Genomic DNA, 15,824 nt, shown 5'->3' on the forward strand with positions numbered 1-15,824 from the left:
TCCTCCAAACCAGTATGACTCAACATTGCTCAGCTAGAGAGAACGGCCACCCTGGAGATTGCTTTTTGTGCTGCAGAGGTATTTCAGAAATAACTCCAGCCCCCACAAAGTAGTTTTGATGCATTTGACACCAGCCATGAGACTACTGTGTGTTAGCTATGCAAGATGCTAGCCAAACCCTCTGTGACTATTACAGCCAGCCTTGATGCATGCTGTTCAGCGGGGCATGTTCTCTGATTGTTTCCCAGGACGTCCCTTGTGGGGGGGGGGGGGTAAGGTCAAAAACAGTCATGTTCAAACCAGAATGCAAATTATCCCAGATGCATTGGTTCTAACTTATGCATGCGGCTTAGTTCCGAATACAAGGTCCGGTTGAAACCAGTCCTTTCCATTGGGCTGGGAAACTAACTGGGAGTATGTACAGTCAGGCCAGGATCAGTGTTATATGCTCAAACCAATCTGGCCACTGAATTCTGCACCAGCTGATGTTTCCGAACTGTCTTCAGAGGCAGACCCACGTATAACACACTGCAGTAATCTAACCCAGAGGTTACCAGAGCACAGACGATAGATGTTATGATGGACATGTAAAAGGGTAAAAGAGTATTGGGAAACAATCCATAATGAACTGGAAAACATGTTTAAAAGTACTTTACCAAAAAACCCCAGAGTCCTTTCTGTTGGGGATAATTCAGATTGAAATTCCCAGGTGACAAAAAACTACTACTACGGCCCATGTTTTGTTAGCCCAAAAATGGAGAACGAGTGAGGTCCCAACCAAAGAAGAATGGCAACTTAAGTTGGCAGAATATGTACAACATAACGTATAGAATAAGAGAACAAGAAGAACATACCTTTAGAGAAGACTGGAAAACGTTTATTGAATATATGGGAAATAATTGTGTGCAGCTGAAAACGCCAGCAGCATTAAGATAAACCCAACAGTGTAAATCAGTTTTGATGGAGAATATAACATGCTGTTTTGTACTGAACTATTTTCCATCAGAGAAGATTTAAACTTCAGCAACAGCCAATGGTCAGGGATGGTGAGCATTCTGGTACAAATCGCTGGAGGGCACCAGCTTGAGGGGAAAGCTGATTTAAACCATGGTATACTGAAACAAAGCAAGATCTGTAAACATATTTTGATTTTGGCTTGTTTCTATAAGTCATGGTTGAAGCTTTAAATGAACCACAGTTTCGACAGGAGGATTCAAATGTTGTTATCAGGCCTCAAATGTTGAGCGCTGCCCTGTTTAAAGCTGAATCATGTATAGACTCTATGGGGATAAATCTTTTCTCAGTCAATTCAATATCTGGTATCTCAGTCAACTGAGACATCATGTTGTGCAGATGCCTGATGATCATCTTCCAAAGCAACTACTCTATTCCAAACTTAAAAATGGAAAGCGTAATGCTGGTGGTCAACAAAAGAGGTTTAAAGACTTTCTCAAGGCAAATCTAAAAAAAATGTAGTATAAACACTGAAAACTGGGAAACACTGGCCTGTGAGCGCTCCAGTTGGAGAACAGCCTTTCCCAAAGGTGTCATGGGCTTTGAAGACACTCGAACTCAGGACGCAAGGGAGAAACGTGCTAAGAGGAAGGCACGCTTGGCAAATCCACACCGTGATCAACTCCCACCTGGAAACCAATGTCCCCACTGTGGAAGGACGTGTGGATCCAGAATTGGCCTCCACAGTCACTTATGGACACAGCGCTAATACCGTATTCATGGAAGACAATCTTATTTGGCTATGACTGATCGCCAAAGAGAGAGAGAGATCTTTTCTCAGTCAATTCAATATCTGGTAGAACGTGGAACAACACACTGAAGAGATGAGGCAACATCTTATTCTCCTGCAGTTTTATAGCTGAGAGGGGGATCTTGTCGCCTGGGCAGCCCAAGACCTCACTGCTGGGGCTTGTGCCCTAGAGAGGTCACTTATCATGCTGCTAACTCAGCAAAAACAATGTGGGAGGCAGCAGTTATGAGTTACTGGCCACTGCAGCCACAAAAGGTGCTGTGATTCTCCAGCGGTTTGGCTTCACCCCGGGAGGCGCATTCCATTGTCTCTCAAGACAAGATGGATGCCAACAACAGCAACTTCCAGTTACCCAAATATTTCACTTGTATCACCAGCTGTATTAACAAGAAAACAACAAAGAAAAACACTGGATTTGGATTTATTCCTGAGTCAACAGGTGATATTATTCAACCTCTCCACAGCTGTGGAAAAAACATGCCTGCTTGGGGAAGAGTTTTCTGCTATAATTTCTGATAATTGATAGTTATTTAGATCACATCACTATCCCTTGACATGGCCTAGTCATAAGGGGCTCGTGTTCTAGGATGATCAATGGATATTTTTATTGATTGACTGATTTTGATGCAGGTACAATTGGAAAGCGAAACAGGTGGATCTTTTTAAATGACATACCTGTTGGTTTTTTGTTCCTGGTTAACACAGCCCAAGGAATGCTAAATAATATTTGTCTTTTACTTAGCATCACATGCCACGACAAAATCTTTGTTTTACTATCTATTGCAATCTCGGGAGCGAGCTTAGAAAAGTTAGCATTGCAATTCAAAACCTGTTAAAGGTGATTTCTAGGGAGCGTACAGGTCCACATGACTGACAGGTTTCGACATTCCTCCTGTCAGGGTCATTCTGGTGAAAAGCTCTCCTGCTCTGAGGAGTGGATGGGGATAAGTTGTCAACTGCCCTGTGAATCTAATAAAACAACAACAACAACTACCGTATTTTTCGCTCTATAAGACGCACATTTTCCCTCCTAAAAAGTAAGGGGAAATGTGTGTGTGTCTTATGGAGCGAATGCAGGCTGCGCGGCTATCCCAGAAGCCAGAACAGCGAGAGGGATCGCTGCGCAGCGCCCCCTCTTGCTGTTCTGGCTTCTGGCTTAGCCCCTCAGTCTCTTCCCCCACCTCCCGAAAAAGCCCCCAAGAGCCGCGCTCCCTTTAAAGAGCTGTGTGGCTCTTGGGGGCTTCTCCCCGAGGAGGGAGAAGGGCAGCCCATCATTGACGGACTGCCCTTCTCCATCCTTGGGGGAAAGCCTGCAAGCGCTCCACGCGGCTCGTGAAAGGGAGTGCTGAGCAGAGCCTGGGGTGCATACAGGCTCTGCTCAGCGCTCCCTTTAAAGAATATTCTTTTTCTTGCATTCCCCCTCTAAAACTAGGTGCGTCTTATGGAGTGAAAAATACGGTAGTCCTGGGAAATTTTACTATTGTCTGTGATGGCTATTAGCTCCATTCAAAAGGCACAGAAATGCAAGACTAATCAGTCTTGTTCCATTATTTAACTGCAGCAAGATGGGAATCCAGCTTTATTATTTTTTTTAATGAGGCTAGGGAAGAGAGGCTGGATCATCGCTTTTGATCTCCAGCCTTTATGCAGTCAATCAGTGAGTTCTATAATTTCAAAACACCAAAAATGAAGAAATAAAAGGGAGCAAGGAATCAAGCGAGGAGATAGTTACTTCCCTCTTTTTCTTCAATGGGATTCCTACTTCAGACTTAAGAAAACTTCTTTGCAAGATTGTTTGCATTTCTAATTAAAAGCCAAAGCTTGCAAATCAGCTGCCTTTGTTAAACAAATGTATTTTACAAGCCAAAACCTAGGCAAGCACATTCCCAGTTTGCATAGGACTGCACTCTGAATTAAAGTAAGAAGAAGGGTGCAGAGGGAATTTCGGCAGTGCTTTATAACTGGAATTTAGTAGATTATTCCAGCTTACTCTTAAATTTTGAACTGACCTTTACTCAGTGTTTTCTGAGATTATGGAAGTATCAAGAAACTCTGACAATCCATGTAAATAAGTTTCTTTTTAATCTGCCAAATTTTGCATTTCTCACCAGGCAGAAGAAAAAAATTGTGTCTGCTTCTGATAGCGTGATTTTATCATATCATTTGCCATGCAGGCTACTGAAGGAAGCAAATTACTATTCTGGGGACCTTAAATAAAGGAGATCAAGTACAAAAAGAATTTGTTTCTGATAAACTCCAGTGTAGCTTTGCTAAACCCCATGGGCAGAAAGTTTCAGTGATCCAGCTTAGTAACTGGGCTCTAGCACATGAAAACTCATGCTACAAAGGAATTTAGCCTTTAAGTTACAACCAGACATCTTATTGAAAAACTGCTCCTACTTCTTTCATTTTTGTAATGATATTTCTTAGTGGGAGAATTAAAATAAGCACTCTACTGGCCAAATCCCAAGCTCTCGCTCAATTTGTGGCTGCACCAGAAAACAGCAATGTAAACATTGTTTGATATATGAAACAAACAAACAAAAAATCCTTCCAGTAGCACCTTAGAGACCAACTAAGTTTGTTATTGGTATGAGCTTTTGTGTGCATGCACACTAAAGCTCATACCAGTAACAGACTTATTTGGTCTCTAAGGTGCTACTGGAAGGAATTTTTTTATATATTTTTTTCAACTATGGCAGACCAACACGGCTACCTACCTGTAACTTGATATATGAACTTATATACAGTGGTATCTCAGGTTAAGTACTTAATTTGTTCCGGAGGTCCGCTCTTAACCTGAAACTGTTCTTAACCTGAAGCACCATTTTAGCTAATGGGGCCTCCTGCTGCTGCCGCACTGCCAGAGCACAATTTCTGTTCTCATCCTGAAGCAAAGTTCTTAACCCGAGGTAATATTTCTGGGTTACTGGAATCTGTAACCTGAAGCGTATGTAACCTGAAGCGTATGTAACCCAAGGTACCACTGTACAAGATATGTGGCAGAGCGAGGAACAAGTATTTGAAAAGTTTGAAAGCAGATGGGGAGGGGGAACTGCCAGAAGCTGTCAAATGAATCACCCAGTAAAAGAAAAAAAGAAATTAAGGATTAAGAGGAGATTTAAGAAGAATGAAGTGGCAACATGAGGAAGAAATGGACACATGTTTGCAACAGGAGTGGGAAACCTGATTTTTTAAAGAAGAAATTGTATTAAATTAAAATGATTTGGACTGATTTGTAATAATTTGGAAAACCAATAAAATAAAGAAAGAAAAGAAATTCACCCTATGTAAACTGGAGTTACGCAACTTTACCAGACAACACCAGTGCTGATAAACACGTACAATGATGCATGTCCTGATTTTGCTGTATTTTATGACATTTTGATTTTAAATTGCTATCTGCAACTCTCGAGTAGCACGTAGAAGAGCAGGAATAAAAATCTCCCTCTGTATATAAATGAATCAGATTGTTGCGCTAGCATGGACTTCACAACCTTGGCTACCAAGCCCAGCCACAACTTGTACCATCCAAGGGACCCAAACAACTGGTGAAATGAAATCAAAAACAAAGACACAAAGACAAGGTTGGTCAAGCAATTCAAGGCTCAAACTCATGAACAAGGAAGTCATGATTTGGAAGAATTCGTGACTCCGGCTTAGGGCCACATCCAAGCCATCAGTAAGTCAGGAACAAACCTTGGTTACAGATCATTGTTTATCGATAAGGAAACAAACTGAAATCCTCGATTTGGACTAAAGCAGAGATTGTGGTTTGTTTCCTAAGAGTGCTACTGTCCTACAAGTCATTGAAGCAGCTGCAAGAAGAGAACCCTTTACTGCAGATTTCTATGGGCCACCAAGCAAGGTGGGATAATCAAATCTCAGATAAATTGGATCAGTCAAGTACAGTGGTACCTCAGGTTACATACGCTTCAGGTTACAGACTCCACTAACCAAGAAATAGTAGAAGAGGCGTTTGGATTTGATATCCCGCTTTATCACTACCCGAAGGAGTCTCAAAGCGGCTAACATTCTCCTTTCCCTTCCTCCCCCACAACAAACACTCTGTGAGGTGTGTGAGGCTGAGAGACTTCAAAGAAGTGGGACTGGCCCAAGGTCACCCAGCAGCTGCATGTGGAGGAGCGGGGAATCAAACCCGGTTCACCAGATTACGAGACTATCGTTCTTAACCACTACACCACACTGGCTCTTGGGTTACCTTGGGGTAAGAAATTTGCTTCAGGATGAGAACAGAAATCGTGCTCTGCGGTGCGGCAGCAGGAGGAGGCCCCATTAGCTAAAGTGGTACCTCAGGTTAAGAACAGTTTCAGATTAAGAACGGACCTCCAGAACGAATTAAGTACTTAACCCGAGGTACCACTGTATACTTGTTCTGGGACCCAGCAAAGCATCACTTCTACCCAACTCATCTGCAAGGGGCAGGTTAGCTGGGCTCTGATGCCACCCATAACCACATCTGCTCACACAGAGATTCAAGAAGAACCTCCCATGCGGCCCCAGTGTTCCAATTCAGGCCAGGCAAATCGCTTCAAACTACTGGCCCTCCAGTGTGCGTCACATTGCAAGATCAGGCAGCACTGCTCTTCCTCAGTCCTCCCGCATGCGGGTTATTTTCAGCAGAAGTAGAAATGGGGCCATGTGCACAGCCTGGGGGCGAGTGGCTGACAAATAACGCGATGTGAGATGCAGGAAGGCCTCTGCCAAAAACAGCTAAATTGCTTGACTATGCTGAAGCGCACTCTGGCACAGTAGTGGCAGCAAGAATGGAAAATAGTCCGTACCGTAGCCTCAGAGAACTAAGGAGTCTTGTTCAGCTAGTCAATGAACATGGGGAGCAAGACCAGCATCTCTTGGCCCTGGCCATTACCTCTACAAGGGCAATGTCTGCACACAGCTCTCCTAGTACACTGGGAAATGTATGGTCTTCCTGGATCACATGTGTGGATGTGTGCAGGCCTGGGCGATGTAGCGATACATTGCCGGAAACCGGTTTAAAGTTAAAATCATGAGCTGGCAGATGAAGTTGATGGACTATGCTGAAATGGCTAAAATGGCCAGCATGACTAAACCGGTTCTGGCTCAACGGGACATCATGAAGGAAACCAGAGCACACGGAAATGCCATTTACCTTCCCGCTGCAGCAGTACCTATTTATCTACTTGCACTGGTGTGCTTTTGAACTGCTAGATTGGCATTCTGTCTATAGGTAGGGCTGGCCCTGCCTCGCTACAGGCAGATACTTCTTTTCGTGAGCGAGATCTGGCATGGAAAGAGGCCATGCACTGATCCATCCAGAAAGGTCCTGAACTTACCAGAGGTTCAGAAAACCAACTTGCTCAATTCTGACAAACTTAAGTCTAGCCAGGAGGATAAACAATTATCCTTATCCCGAGCACAGAAGATAGTGATTGTGTGAATGGATCCGCACATAAGGAACTGTTATTATGTGCTTTGATATGTTGTCTTACAGGAATAAAAGCATTAGGAATAATGGACTCAGTTTCTTTCACTGATGCTTTTAACAGTTTAGCAATACGCTCAAGTAGACTCTTGGTGTTAACACCTCCATATGTATTTGGGCTTTTTAATAAAAAAAATTAGAAGACAGGCTGAATAATATTCTGTACTTTTCATAAACATACCTGCTTCTGACATGGAAATAGCTAGAAACCCCCTAAGCAGGAAGGTTTCTGTAAAAATATATGAAACAACCCAACCTAATTCACTAGCACCAACCAGAAAAACAGCACGTTCACTCCCTTTGTTCTCTCACTTGTAGCTTCAGCAACTTAATTTTCCAGCACGAACGTTTCCCCCACTGTTGTTTTGTCACGCTTGAAATATATAATTAAGAGAGCAAATTTGCGCAGCAAGTTCGTTGGAAGAGCTCTGCGGTTCTGTTGGCAAAAAGACGGCAATTCGTGCAAACCCTAATGGAACACAAAGAGAGAAATTTGCTTTCCTTCAGGTTGGAAGGAAAAAAATAAGGCTGATGTCCCAAGGTGCTGGAAATGTTCAATCTATGATTAGCAGAAACATGACCTGAATCTCAACGGCTGCCTTTCACAATTACACAAGGTATCTAGACTGATGACTCACAAGGTGTTTGGCTACAGTTTGATGCCACACAAAAACCACCGCGTACAGCGTGGCAGAAATTGGTCGTGACGGTGCATAATTGCTCATTGTTGATCTGCCTGGGCTAATGACAGTGGGATACGAATGCCATGGATAGAAAACATTAGAAAAGCGCTTCTTCCAAAGTTGCCTCAAGTGGAGGAGAAGCCACCATAACATGCCTTCACCACAAGGAGGTCCTTCTAGGAACCAGGCTAATGTTTGTGTGGGGAGAAAATGACTCAGGAATGCCTCCCACATTAACTGAGGCAGGAAGTTCTGAATAGCGCTTTTTTTCAGCCGGAACTCTCCGGAACTCAGTTATGGCGCTTCTCAGATGGGCGCCATTACCATTATAAGGGAATAAGGGAGGCATTCATGGTGAGTTCTGCACCTCTTTTTCTAGAAAAAAAGCACTGATTCTGATGTACTGGCGCAATACAGGAAGTGGTTCTCCTATGCTGCTAAACATAGGAGCCAATTTCTGGGGGCCGAGCTCGCTTCAGGCCCCCCCAATAAAATATTTGAGGGTGCCACCCCCACCAAAGTTGATGGGCATTGCCACTCAAAAGATGTGTCCGTGCCACATCTTGTGGTCAATTTATATGGGGCCACCTGGCCCACCCACTGCATTGGTGCTCTGGCTGCTGAGGTGATAAGGATTTACAAGTCCCACTGCCTTTGAGGAGAGCTTCAGGAAACATTGGGAACCGGAATTGGTCCAACATCGACAAAGCATTTCGTGAAAGTTCGCCGCGAGGTGGTGCTTTGGGGAAGGTGCTGATCTTGTGTGGGAAAGTGTGGCGTTTGTACAGGTTCTGCCGCCTCACGGCAGGCCAAAACCGGAAATACACCGACAGCACAATCCTAAGGGCAGGCTGCAGGTCAGGGCAGAAGGGGTGGTTTGTTTCAGAGTGGATGCTGTGGTTGTTTTCGCCACACCAGCAGAGAGAGGGTCTTGCATCAGCTCTGTCTCCAAGAAATGGGCCAGCTTTGGATCCATTGGCCCTGCTGTCACTGGTCCTGCTCCTCTTCCCCACCGTTCGGAAAGCCTTCCGCCAGCTACTGCTGGCAGCGACGCCAACATTAGCTTCCAATGCCATCATAGTGTTTGAAACTCCCATTGTTCTAGGTGCATTTTGCGACGGAATTTCATTAGTGCGAGCAGTTTCTGAGCTCTGGGAGCAGTACTGCGCCTAAGATTTCAGATTAAAACTGTAGAGTGGAAGGAAAGGGGAACCTTTTTCTGCCTCCCTACTTCCGGCTACTCTATGGAGACTGGAGAAGAGACCCTCTTAAGAATATTAGGGGGTGGGCAGGGGAAGGACTAGACCTTGTGAAAAATGAACGTAATATTTTAGCTTTGGGAAATCCTGATCTAGATGAATGTTGCTGCCCTGTGCTGCATTATGTGCTCGCACATGTATGCAAAGGAAATAATTAGACCGTTTACTTGAGGTTACCATTCTAAAAAGCATGCTTTCTGATGGATTAAGCCTCATTGAACACAGTGTGACATACTTTTGATTAACCTAGCATAGGATTGCACTGTGCATCCCGAACAGACGGTAGTTGTTTTTACTTTGAAACACTTTTAAAAAGAAAAGAGCAGCAACTTGTTTAAATATTCACTTTATGTCCCTAAAACTGATCAAACTTCTCAGTATTTCTACCTAGCAAAGTGCAACTGCGGGGAGCGGGGGAGAGAGAGAACGGAAGAATCTTTTCCCTCTTTATTGAAGCACACTCTAGGTCAACGTTGTGAAACCTTTACAGCCTGAGGCCAGCTTAGCACCTCTGGGAATCCCACAAGTCGTGTAGGAGTCCGAGGCCACAGTCCTCTCTTAATATTGCTCCCATCAACTGGCATTCAGCGGCACACTGAATCCGAACAGACATTGCCGGGTGGATGGGACGACTCCAGAGGAATGAAAAAAGACAGCTCCATTGTAACATGTGAAACTGACGACATGTGAAAAGCAGCCGGTGACTGCAAATGTTTGGCAAACTCTGCAAAATTCTGACCCATTCATTATGGTACGTGAGGAGCAATGGGAGCTCACCCCATTGCAGGGATTCGAACTGCTGACCTTCTGATTGGCAAGCCCAAGAGGCTCAGTACGTTTCCGAGCACAATTCAAAGTGTTAGTGATAACCTTTAAAGCCCTAAACGGTCTCGCCTGGATACCTGAAGGAGCGTCCACCCCCATCATTCAGCCCAGACACTGAGGTCCTCCTTCGAGGGCCTTCTGGCGGTTCCCTCACTGCAAGAAGTGAACTTACAGGGAACCAGGCAGAGGGCCTTCTCAGTAGTGGCACCCTCCCTGTGGAACACCCTCCCACCAGATGTCAAGGAAACATAAAAGGAAACATAAAAAAGGGAAGTTTTTAATGTTTGATGTTTTTTCGTGTTTTTAATATTCTGTTGGGAGCTGCCCTATGTGGCTGGGGAAACCCAGTCAGATGGGCATGGGAAGAAGAAGAAGAAGAAGAAGAAGAAGAAGAAGAAGAAGAAGAAGAAGAAGAAGAAGAAGAAGAAGTTATTGTTGTTGTACCTGGTACATGAGGAAGTATCACTGACTCCGAATATTCTGCCCCCCACCCTTTGCGAACACCCCTAACCCATACAAAAAATCTGAACTGTTAGGAAATGAAGATATGAGATTCTGGAGGGCCTGCCCCCGGTTCTTGCCCCAAGGGAAGATTTGGGCCTAAATATGAATCATTTTAGCAAGCGTGGCAGGAGGCACAACATTCCTGGCTCCCGTAAGAGTCGCGAGGTCACAAGCAACGCTTGCTGCCTACTATGCAAGGGAGTGTTTGGCGCAACACCCTCTTTTCATAGTGCAAGTGTGGAGGAGGTGTATTCATAGTGACAACAGAAGCGTTACAGGAAGCTGAGGAAAGGCAATGCAAAATGTTGCATTGCCAACAATGCATCCTTTATGAAAAATTGCTGGGTTGTAAGAACTCAGATTACCTTTTTTCGCTACATAACAGCACTTTCAGAGATTCAGTAGCAAACTCCCAGTGAAAAGGCTCACGGCTTGATTAACTTTGTGTTCCCTTTGGGTGTAACCAAACCCGTGTGAGGCACATTTAAGTTGTGTTGAGTTGAACAGGAAAGCACAATCTTCACTCTGTGACTTTAGTTTTGAAGGACTGCTTGTTGTTGTTTTTCCAGATGTGCTGTCTTTCCAAAGGAAACCCAGATTAAAATCCCCCATTTGCTATGAAGCTCACAGGGTGATCGTGGGTGCTATCTGTCAGCTTAACTTATCCCTTTACAAAGCTGGCAGAATTTTTATTATGAAAGCACGTATTCTGGGGAGAATGCTTTCAATGCTCCCTCCCCTTCATCTCTCCAGCTTCATATTGGATGCATAAGTGCATCGTTCTCATGCATACCATGTACACAATTGTGGGCAGAGGTAAAGGTAAAGGAGCCCTGGACAGTTAAGGCCAGTCAAAGGCGACTAGGGGGTTGCAGCACTCATCTCGCTTTCAAGCCAAGGGAACTGGCGTTTGTCCACAGACAGTTTTCTGGGTCATGTGGCCAGCATGACTAAACCACTTCTGGCACAACAAAACACCGTGACGGAAACCAGAGCGCATGGAAATGCCATTTACTTTCCCGCCGCATTGGTACCTATTTATCGACTTGCACTGGTGTGCTTTTGAACTGCTAGGTTGACAGGAGCTAGGACAGCAACAGGAGCTCATCCCATTGCAGGGATTCAAACCGCCGACCATCTGATCGGCAAGCCCAAGAGGCTCAGTGGTTTAGACCACAGCGCCACCCGCATCCCTATATGTGACTCAATGGGAGATGTATCTTGCCTAGTAATGAGCAGTGATGCTCTCCCAGCTTCCCATCATAATGGAGCGCTGGCGTCTACCAAGAGGGAGAAGAACTGGGCATTGGACCATTGGACCGGCAGCTGGAGCTGCCTTTACCTCATCCACTCCCCCTCTCATTAAGCATCAGCAGCCCAGTATGTTGGGAAACTGGGAGAGGAACCAAACCAAACCATTGTCATCTCACCAGCTACTACTGACCTTGCCATAAAGATGGGAGTTGAGTTTTAGGGCCACTGTCTAGAGCAGGGATGGGGAACCTTGGTCCAGTATATCTGAAGGAGCGTCTCCACCCCCATTGTTCTACCTGGACATTGAGGTCCAGCACCAAGGGCCTTCTGGCGATTCCCTCACTGTGAGAAGCCAAGTTACAGGGAACCAGGCAGAGGGCCTTCTCGGTAGTGGCGCCCGCCCTGTGGAACACCCTCCCACCAGATGTCAAAGAGAACAACAACTACCAGGCTTTTAGAAGACATCTGAAGGCAGCCCTGTTTAGGGAAGCTTTTAATGTTTGATGTATTATAGTATTTTAATATTCTTTTGGAAGCCGCCCAGAGTGGCTGGGGAAGCCCAGCCAGATGGGCGGGGTATAAATAATAAATTATTATTATTATTATTATTATTATTATTATTATTATTATTACCTGAAACGGTTTAGATGTTGTAACTCAGCCCCACCGGCCATTTCTGGGACTCAGCTACATTAGTCAAAAAACAGTGTTTTGAATGCGTTATAAACATGCAACACCAGATGGCACCAGAGAGCAAAAAAAAAATTGATAAGGGGTTTTCCATAGCATTTTTTTTCTTTTGTTATAGCAATTAAATTTCTGAGTTAATTATAGCTGTAGATCCACCCATGATCAGGGATAATGGATACATCTGGGAGGGACATAGGTCTATTCTTGGTCTAGAGCTCCAGTCCTATTCTGTGTTCCTATTACCTACTGAAAGGGCAACTTGCACAAAAGTCATAAATTCAATGTGTGATTTATTTATTTATTTATTTTAAAAAACTATTCATTTGAAACACTGTCAATCAGCCGGTGGGTAGGTAACTATTTTTTTAAAAAGCTTACAAGGGATTCTGCGTATCCCACACATCCAACTTGGCATTTGAGGAGGGGGACAAGTTGTTGGAATTATGCATTACGGAAATATTTTGAAGACAGACAAAATGCTTGTTGGTCTGGTTTAGTCTGTGCAAGGACGTGGATTGCTATCAAACAATGTGAAAAAGAAGCCCACGAGGTCACTGAGTGGCCTTCAGCAAACTGTTTAAAAGGATGGATTGGCATAAAGATTCATATACGAAGCTCTATGGAGTGCAGCTTCAGGGATATTTGAAGAGAAGTCACAACAAGTGATAAGATGCATGTGTAGAAAGGTCAGATCCTACATACGCCCATGAGTAGTTGTTAACATTAAATAGAGTTTATGAAATGTTTAAGCAAGCGTCTAAAGATAAGTTCAGATCAAGTTCCAGCAACATCCCCCTGAGATGTTTGCAAGCATTAATTGCTGACAGACTATCAAACGTTATCATGAACCTCAGAAAAACAGTCCCGACTATATCTCTAATCCATGATACAGAACCAAGTGTTTATCATAGCTCTCATTTCCAGTTCTCAGGTCTTCAGGGGCATACCAAAAAATTCAGGAACATGGTTCTCCATAAGCTCCAATATTACCACCCTCTCAGGAGTACAGTAGCTTTCTGAGGCTAATCTTATTTAGATTCTCCTAGGGGAACCTTATTTCAGCCAAGCTATCCTTGATTGCCCTGTCATAATGCACTTCACTGCAAAACTCTGGTCTAACTTCAACTTTGCTCCTAGCATTTCCTCAGGTTTTCTTCCACACTGCAGTCAAATGTCACAACTCCAACTGAGATCTTTGGTTACAATTAAGTGTAACCAAATAGTCTTATCGGTCTTCCGTGATGGTCAGTGTTAAATCTGTTGCGGCAAAGCTACAAAGAGTCTGCTGGCAAGCTAAAGACAGACAGAACTAATCAGTACAGTGGTACCTCGGGTTAAGTACTTAATTCGTTCCGGAGGTCCATTCTTAACCTGAAACTGTTCTTAACCTGAAGCACCACTTTAGCTAATGGGGCCTCCTGCTGCCGCCACACCGCCGGAGCACGATTTCTGTTCTTATCCTGAAGCAAAGTTCTTAACCTGAAGCACTATTTCTGGGTTAGCGGAGTGTGTAACCTGAAGCGTATGTAACCTGAAGCGTATGTAACCCGATGTACCACTGTATCTGCTTTTATTTTATGTCACATTTGTTATTATTCTTTGTTATGTTATAAATAAATATATGTAAATAATTATCATAATAAAAAAGATGAACCCATTTTCTTACCACATAAGATTTTGCCAGTCAGGGCCGACATCAACCGTTCATTTTTCAACAAGTCGCTTTGTCTTTAAGATGCCACAAAGCTCTTTGTATTTGATGCAACAGACTAACACTGGGGAGTTTGCTACCATGACTGGGTCATGCCGCTTGGGGCTTATGGGAAATTGAGGCCCCCAAAACACTGAGATAGCCACAGGTCTAAGGGTTCTCTATTTCAGTGTTTCCCACACTTGGGCCTCCGGCTGTTTTTGGACTACAGCTACCATCATCCCTAGCTAGCAAGACCAGTGGTCAGGGATGATGGGAACTGGAGTCTACAAACAGCTGTAGACCCATGTTTGGGAAACACTGAAACAGATGATTATAAAACCTGGATTTTCCTCTTGGCACTATATGCATGTGAGCCGCAATACGACGGCAGGATATCACAGCTCAAACAATTATTAACAGGTGATGTAGAACCCTCAATGTAGAGAATTGATAGGTTTGTGCTTCCCACTTTAAAAAATAAAATAAGGGAGATGTGCATTTCAATAATGGCAGGAGAGTGAACAAACCTGAGGGCTAGGGAGGCAACAAAGCATTCCCAAAATGGAGGAAGATGTGTTGCGTGTGCCTTGTCACCACTTAAAAAAGAAAAGGGCACAACACAAGTTGTTGTGCACTGGAGTGGCACAGCTGCTAAAGAAATTGAAATCCAACACACAAAGGTCACAAAACGGCATGGCGCGTGCAGATGCCAACTTTTGTCACTCATCACGAATGATGTCCAAGGTGCTCTTGAAGAAGTGCTAATGTCAGCTGGGCAAATTGGCTGAGGAGATCACCGTGCTAACTCTTAGAAGAAAGAGGGCAAAAGACAGTAGAACCACAGGAAGACAATTCCATTCCAGAAAACCAAAAGTTGCTAAGGCAGAGCCTTCCAAACTGTGTGTCGCGACACACAGTTAGTGTGTCAGCTGCAGTGCATGAACGCTCGCCACGCTCCTTCCGGGGCTGGAAAACAGTTACTTTAAAAGAAAAGGGGGGGGGGAGTAAAGGACCCCGGATGGTTAAATCCAGTCAAAGGTGACTATGGGGTTGCGGCGCTCATCTCGCTTTCAGGCTGAGGGAGCCGGCATTTGTCCAGACAGCTTTCTGGGTCATGTGGCCAGCTTGAGTAAACCACTTCTGGCGCAATGAGACACCGTGATGGAAACCAGAGCACACGGAAACACTGTTTACCTTCTCGCAACAGCAGTACCTATTTATCTACTTGCACTGGCGTGCTTTCGAACTGCTAGGTTGGCAGGAGCTGGGACAGAGGAACAGGAGCTCACCCCCGTTGTGGGAATTTGAACCGCCGACCTTCTGATCGGCAAGGTATTCAGTCACACCTTGCAGTGTCACATTCAGAGTCGCCATGCAGACAGAAAGAAAGGAAGAAGAAAAAAACCAACTTACCTTTACATAAAGCTGTTGGAACTCCTCGAGGTTCAGTCTCCCACTAGGGCAATCCTTTAGAAACCCTTTGTACCACTGTTTGAGTTCATGCTCATTAAACTCTGTGCTTTTCACCAGATCCTCCATTACTTCAGGAGCCAGTTTGCTATTCTGTTTCCCCATTATGCCTGCAAAAGGCAAAAGAGAAAGCAAAAAAGATCAGTTCTCCATCCCAAGGGCTGCCCAAGATGGTTCACAGTAAGTCATCGGCATT

At 44.4% G+C, this 15,824-nt stretch overlaps 1 protein-coding gene across 1 annotated transcript in view; it reads right to left on the bottom strand.

Annotated features, from left to right (window-relative positions):
- VSNL1 (visinin like 1) overlaps window positions 1-15,824 on the bottom strand; it is a 105,737-nt gene that overhangs the window by 38,983 nt on the left and 50,930 nt on the right. The window contains exon 2 of the mRNA XM_028722292.2: window positions 15,572-15,738. Coding sequence (XP_028578125.1) covers window positions 15,572-15,733 — 162 coding nt within the window. The 5' untranslated portion in view covers window positions 15,734-15,738. The remainder of the gene's footprint in view (window positions 1-15,571; window positions 15,739-15,824) is intronic.

The sequence above is a fragment of the Podarcis muralis genome, chromosome 3, assembly GCF_964188315.1.
Source record: "Podarcis muralis chromosome 3, rPodMur119.hap1.1, whole genome shotgun sequence".
NCBI lineage: Eukaryota > Metazoa > Chordata > Lepidosauria > Squamata > Lacertidae > Podarcis > Podarcis muralis.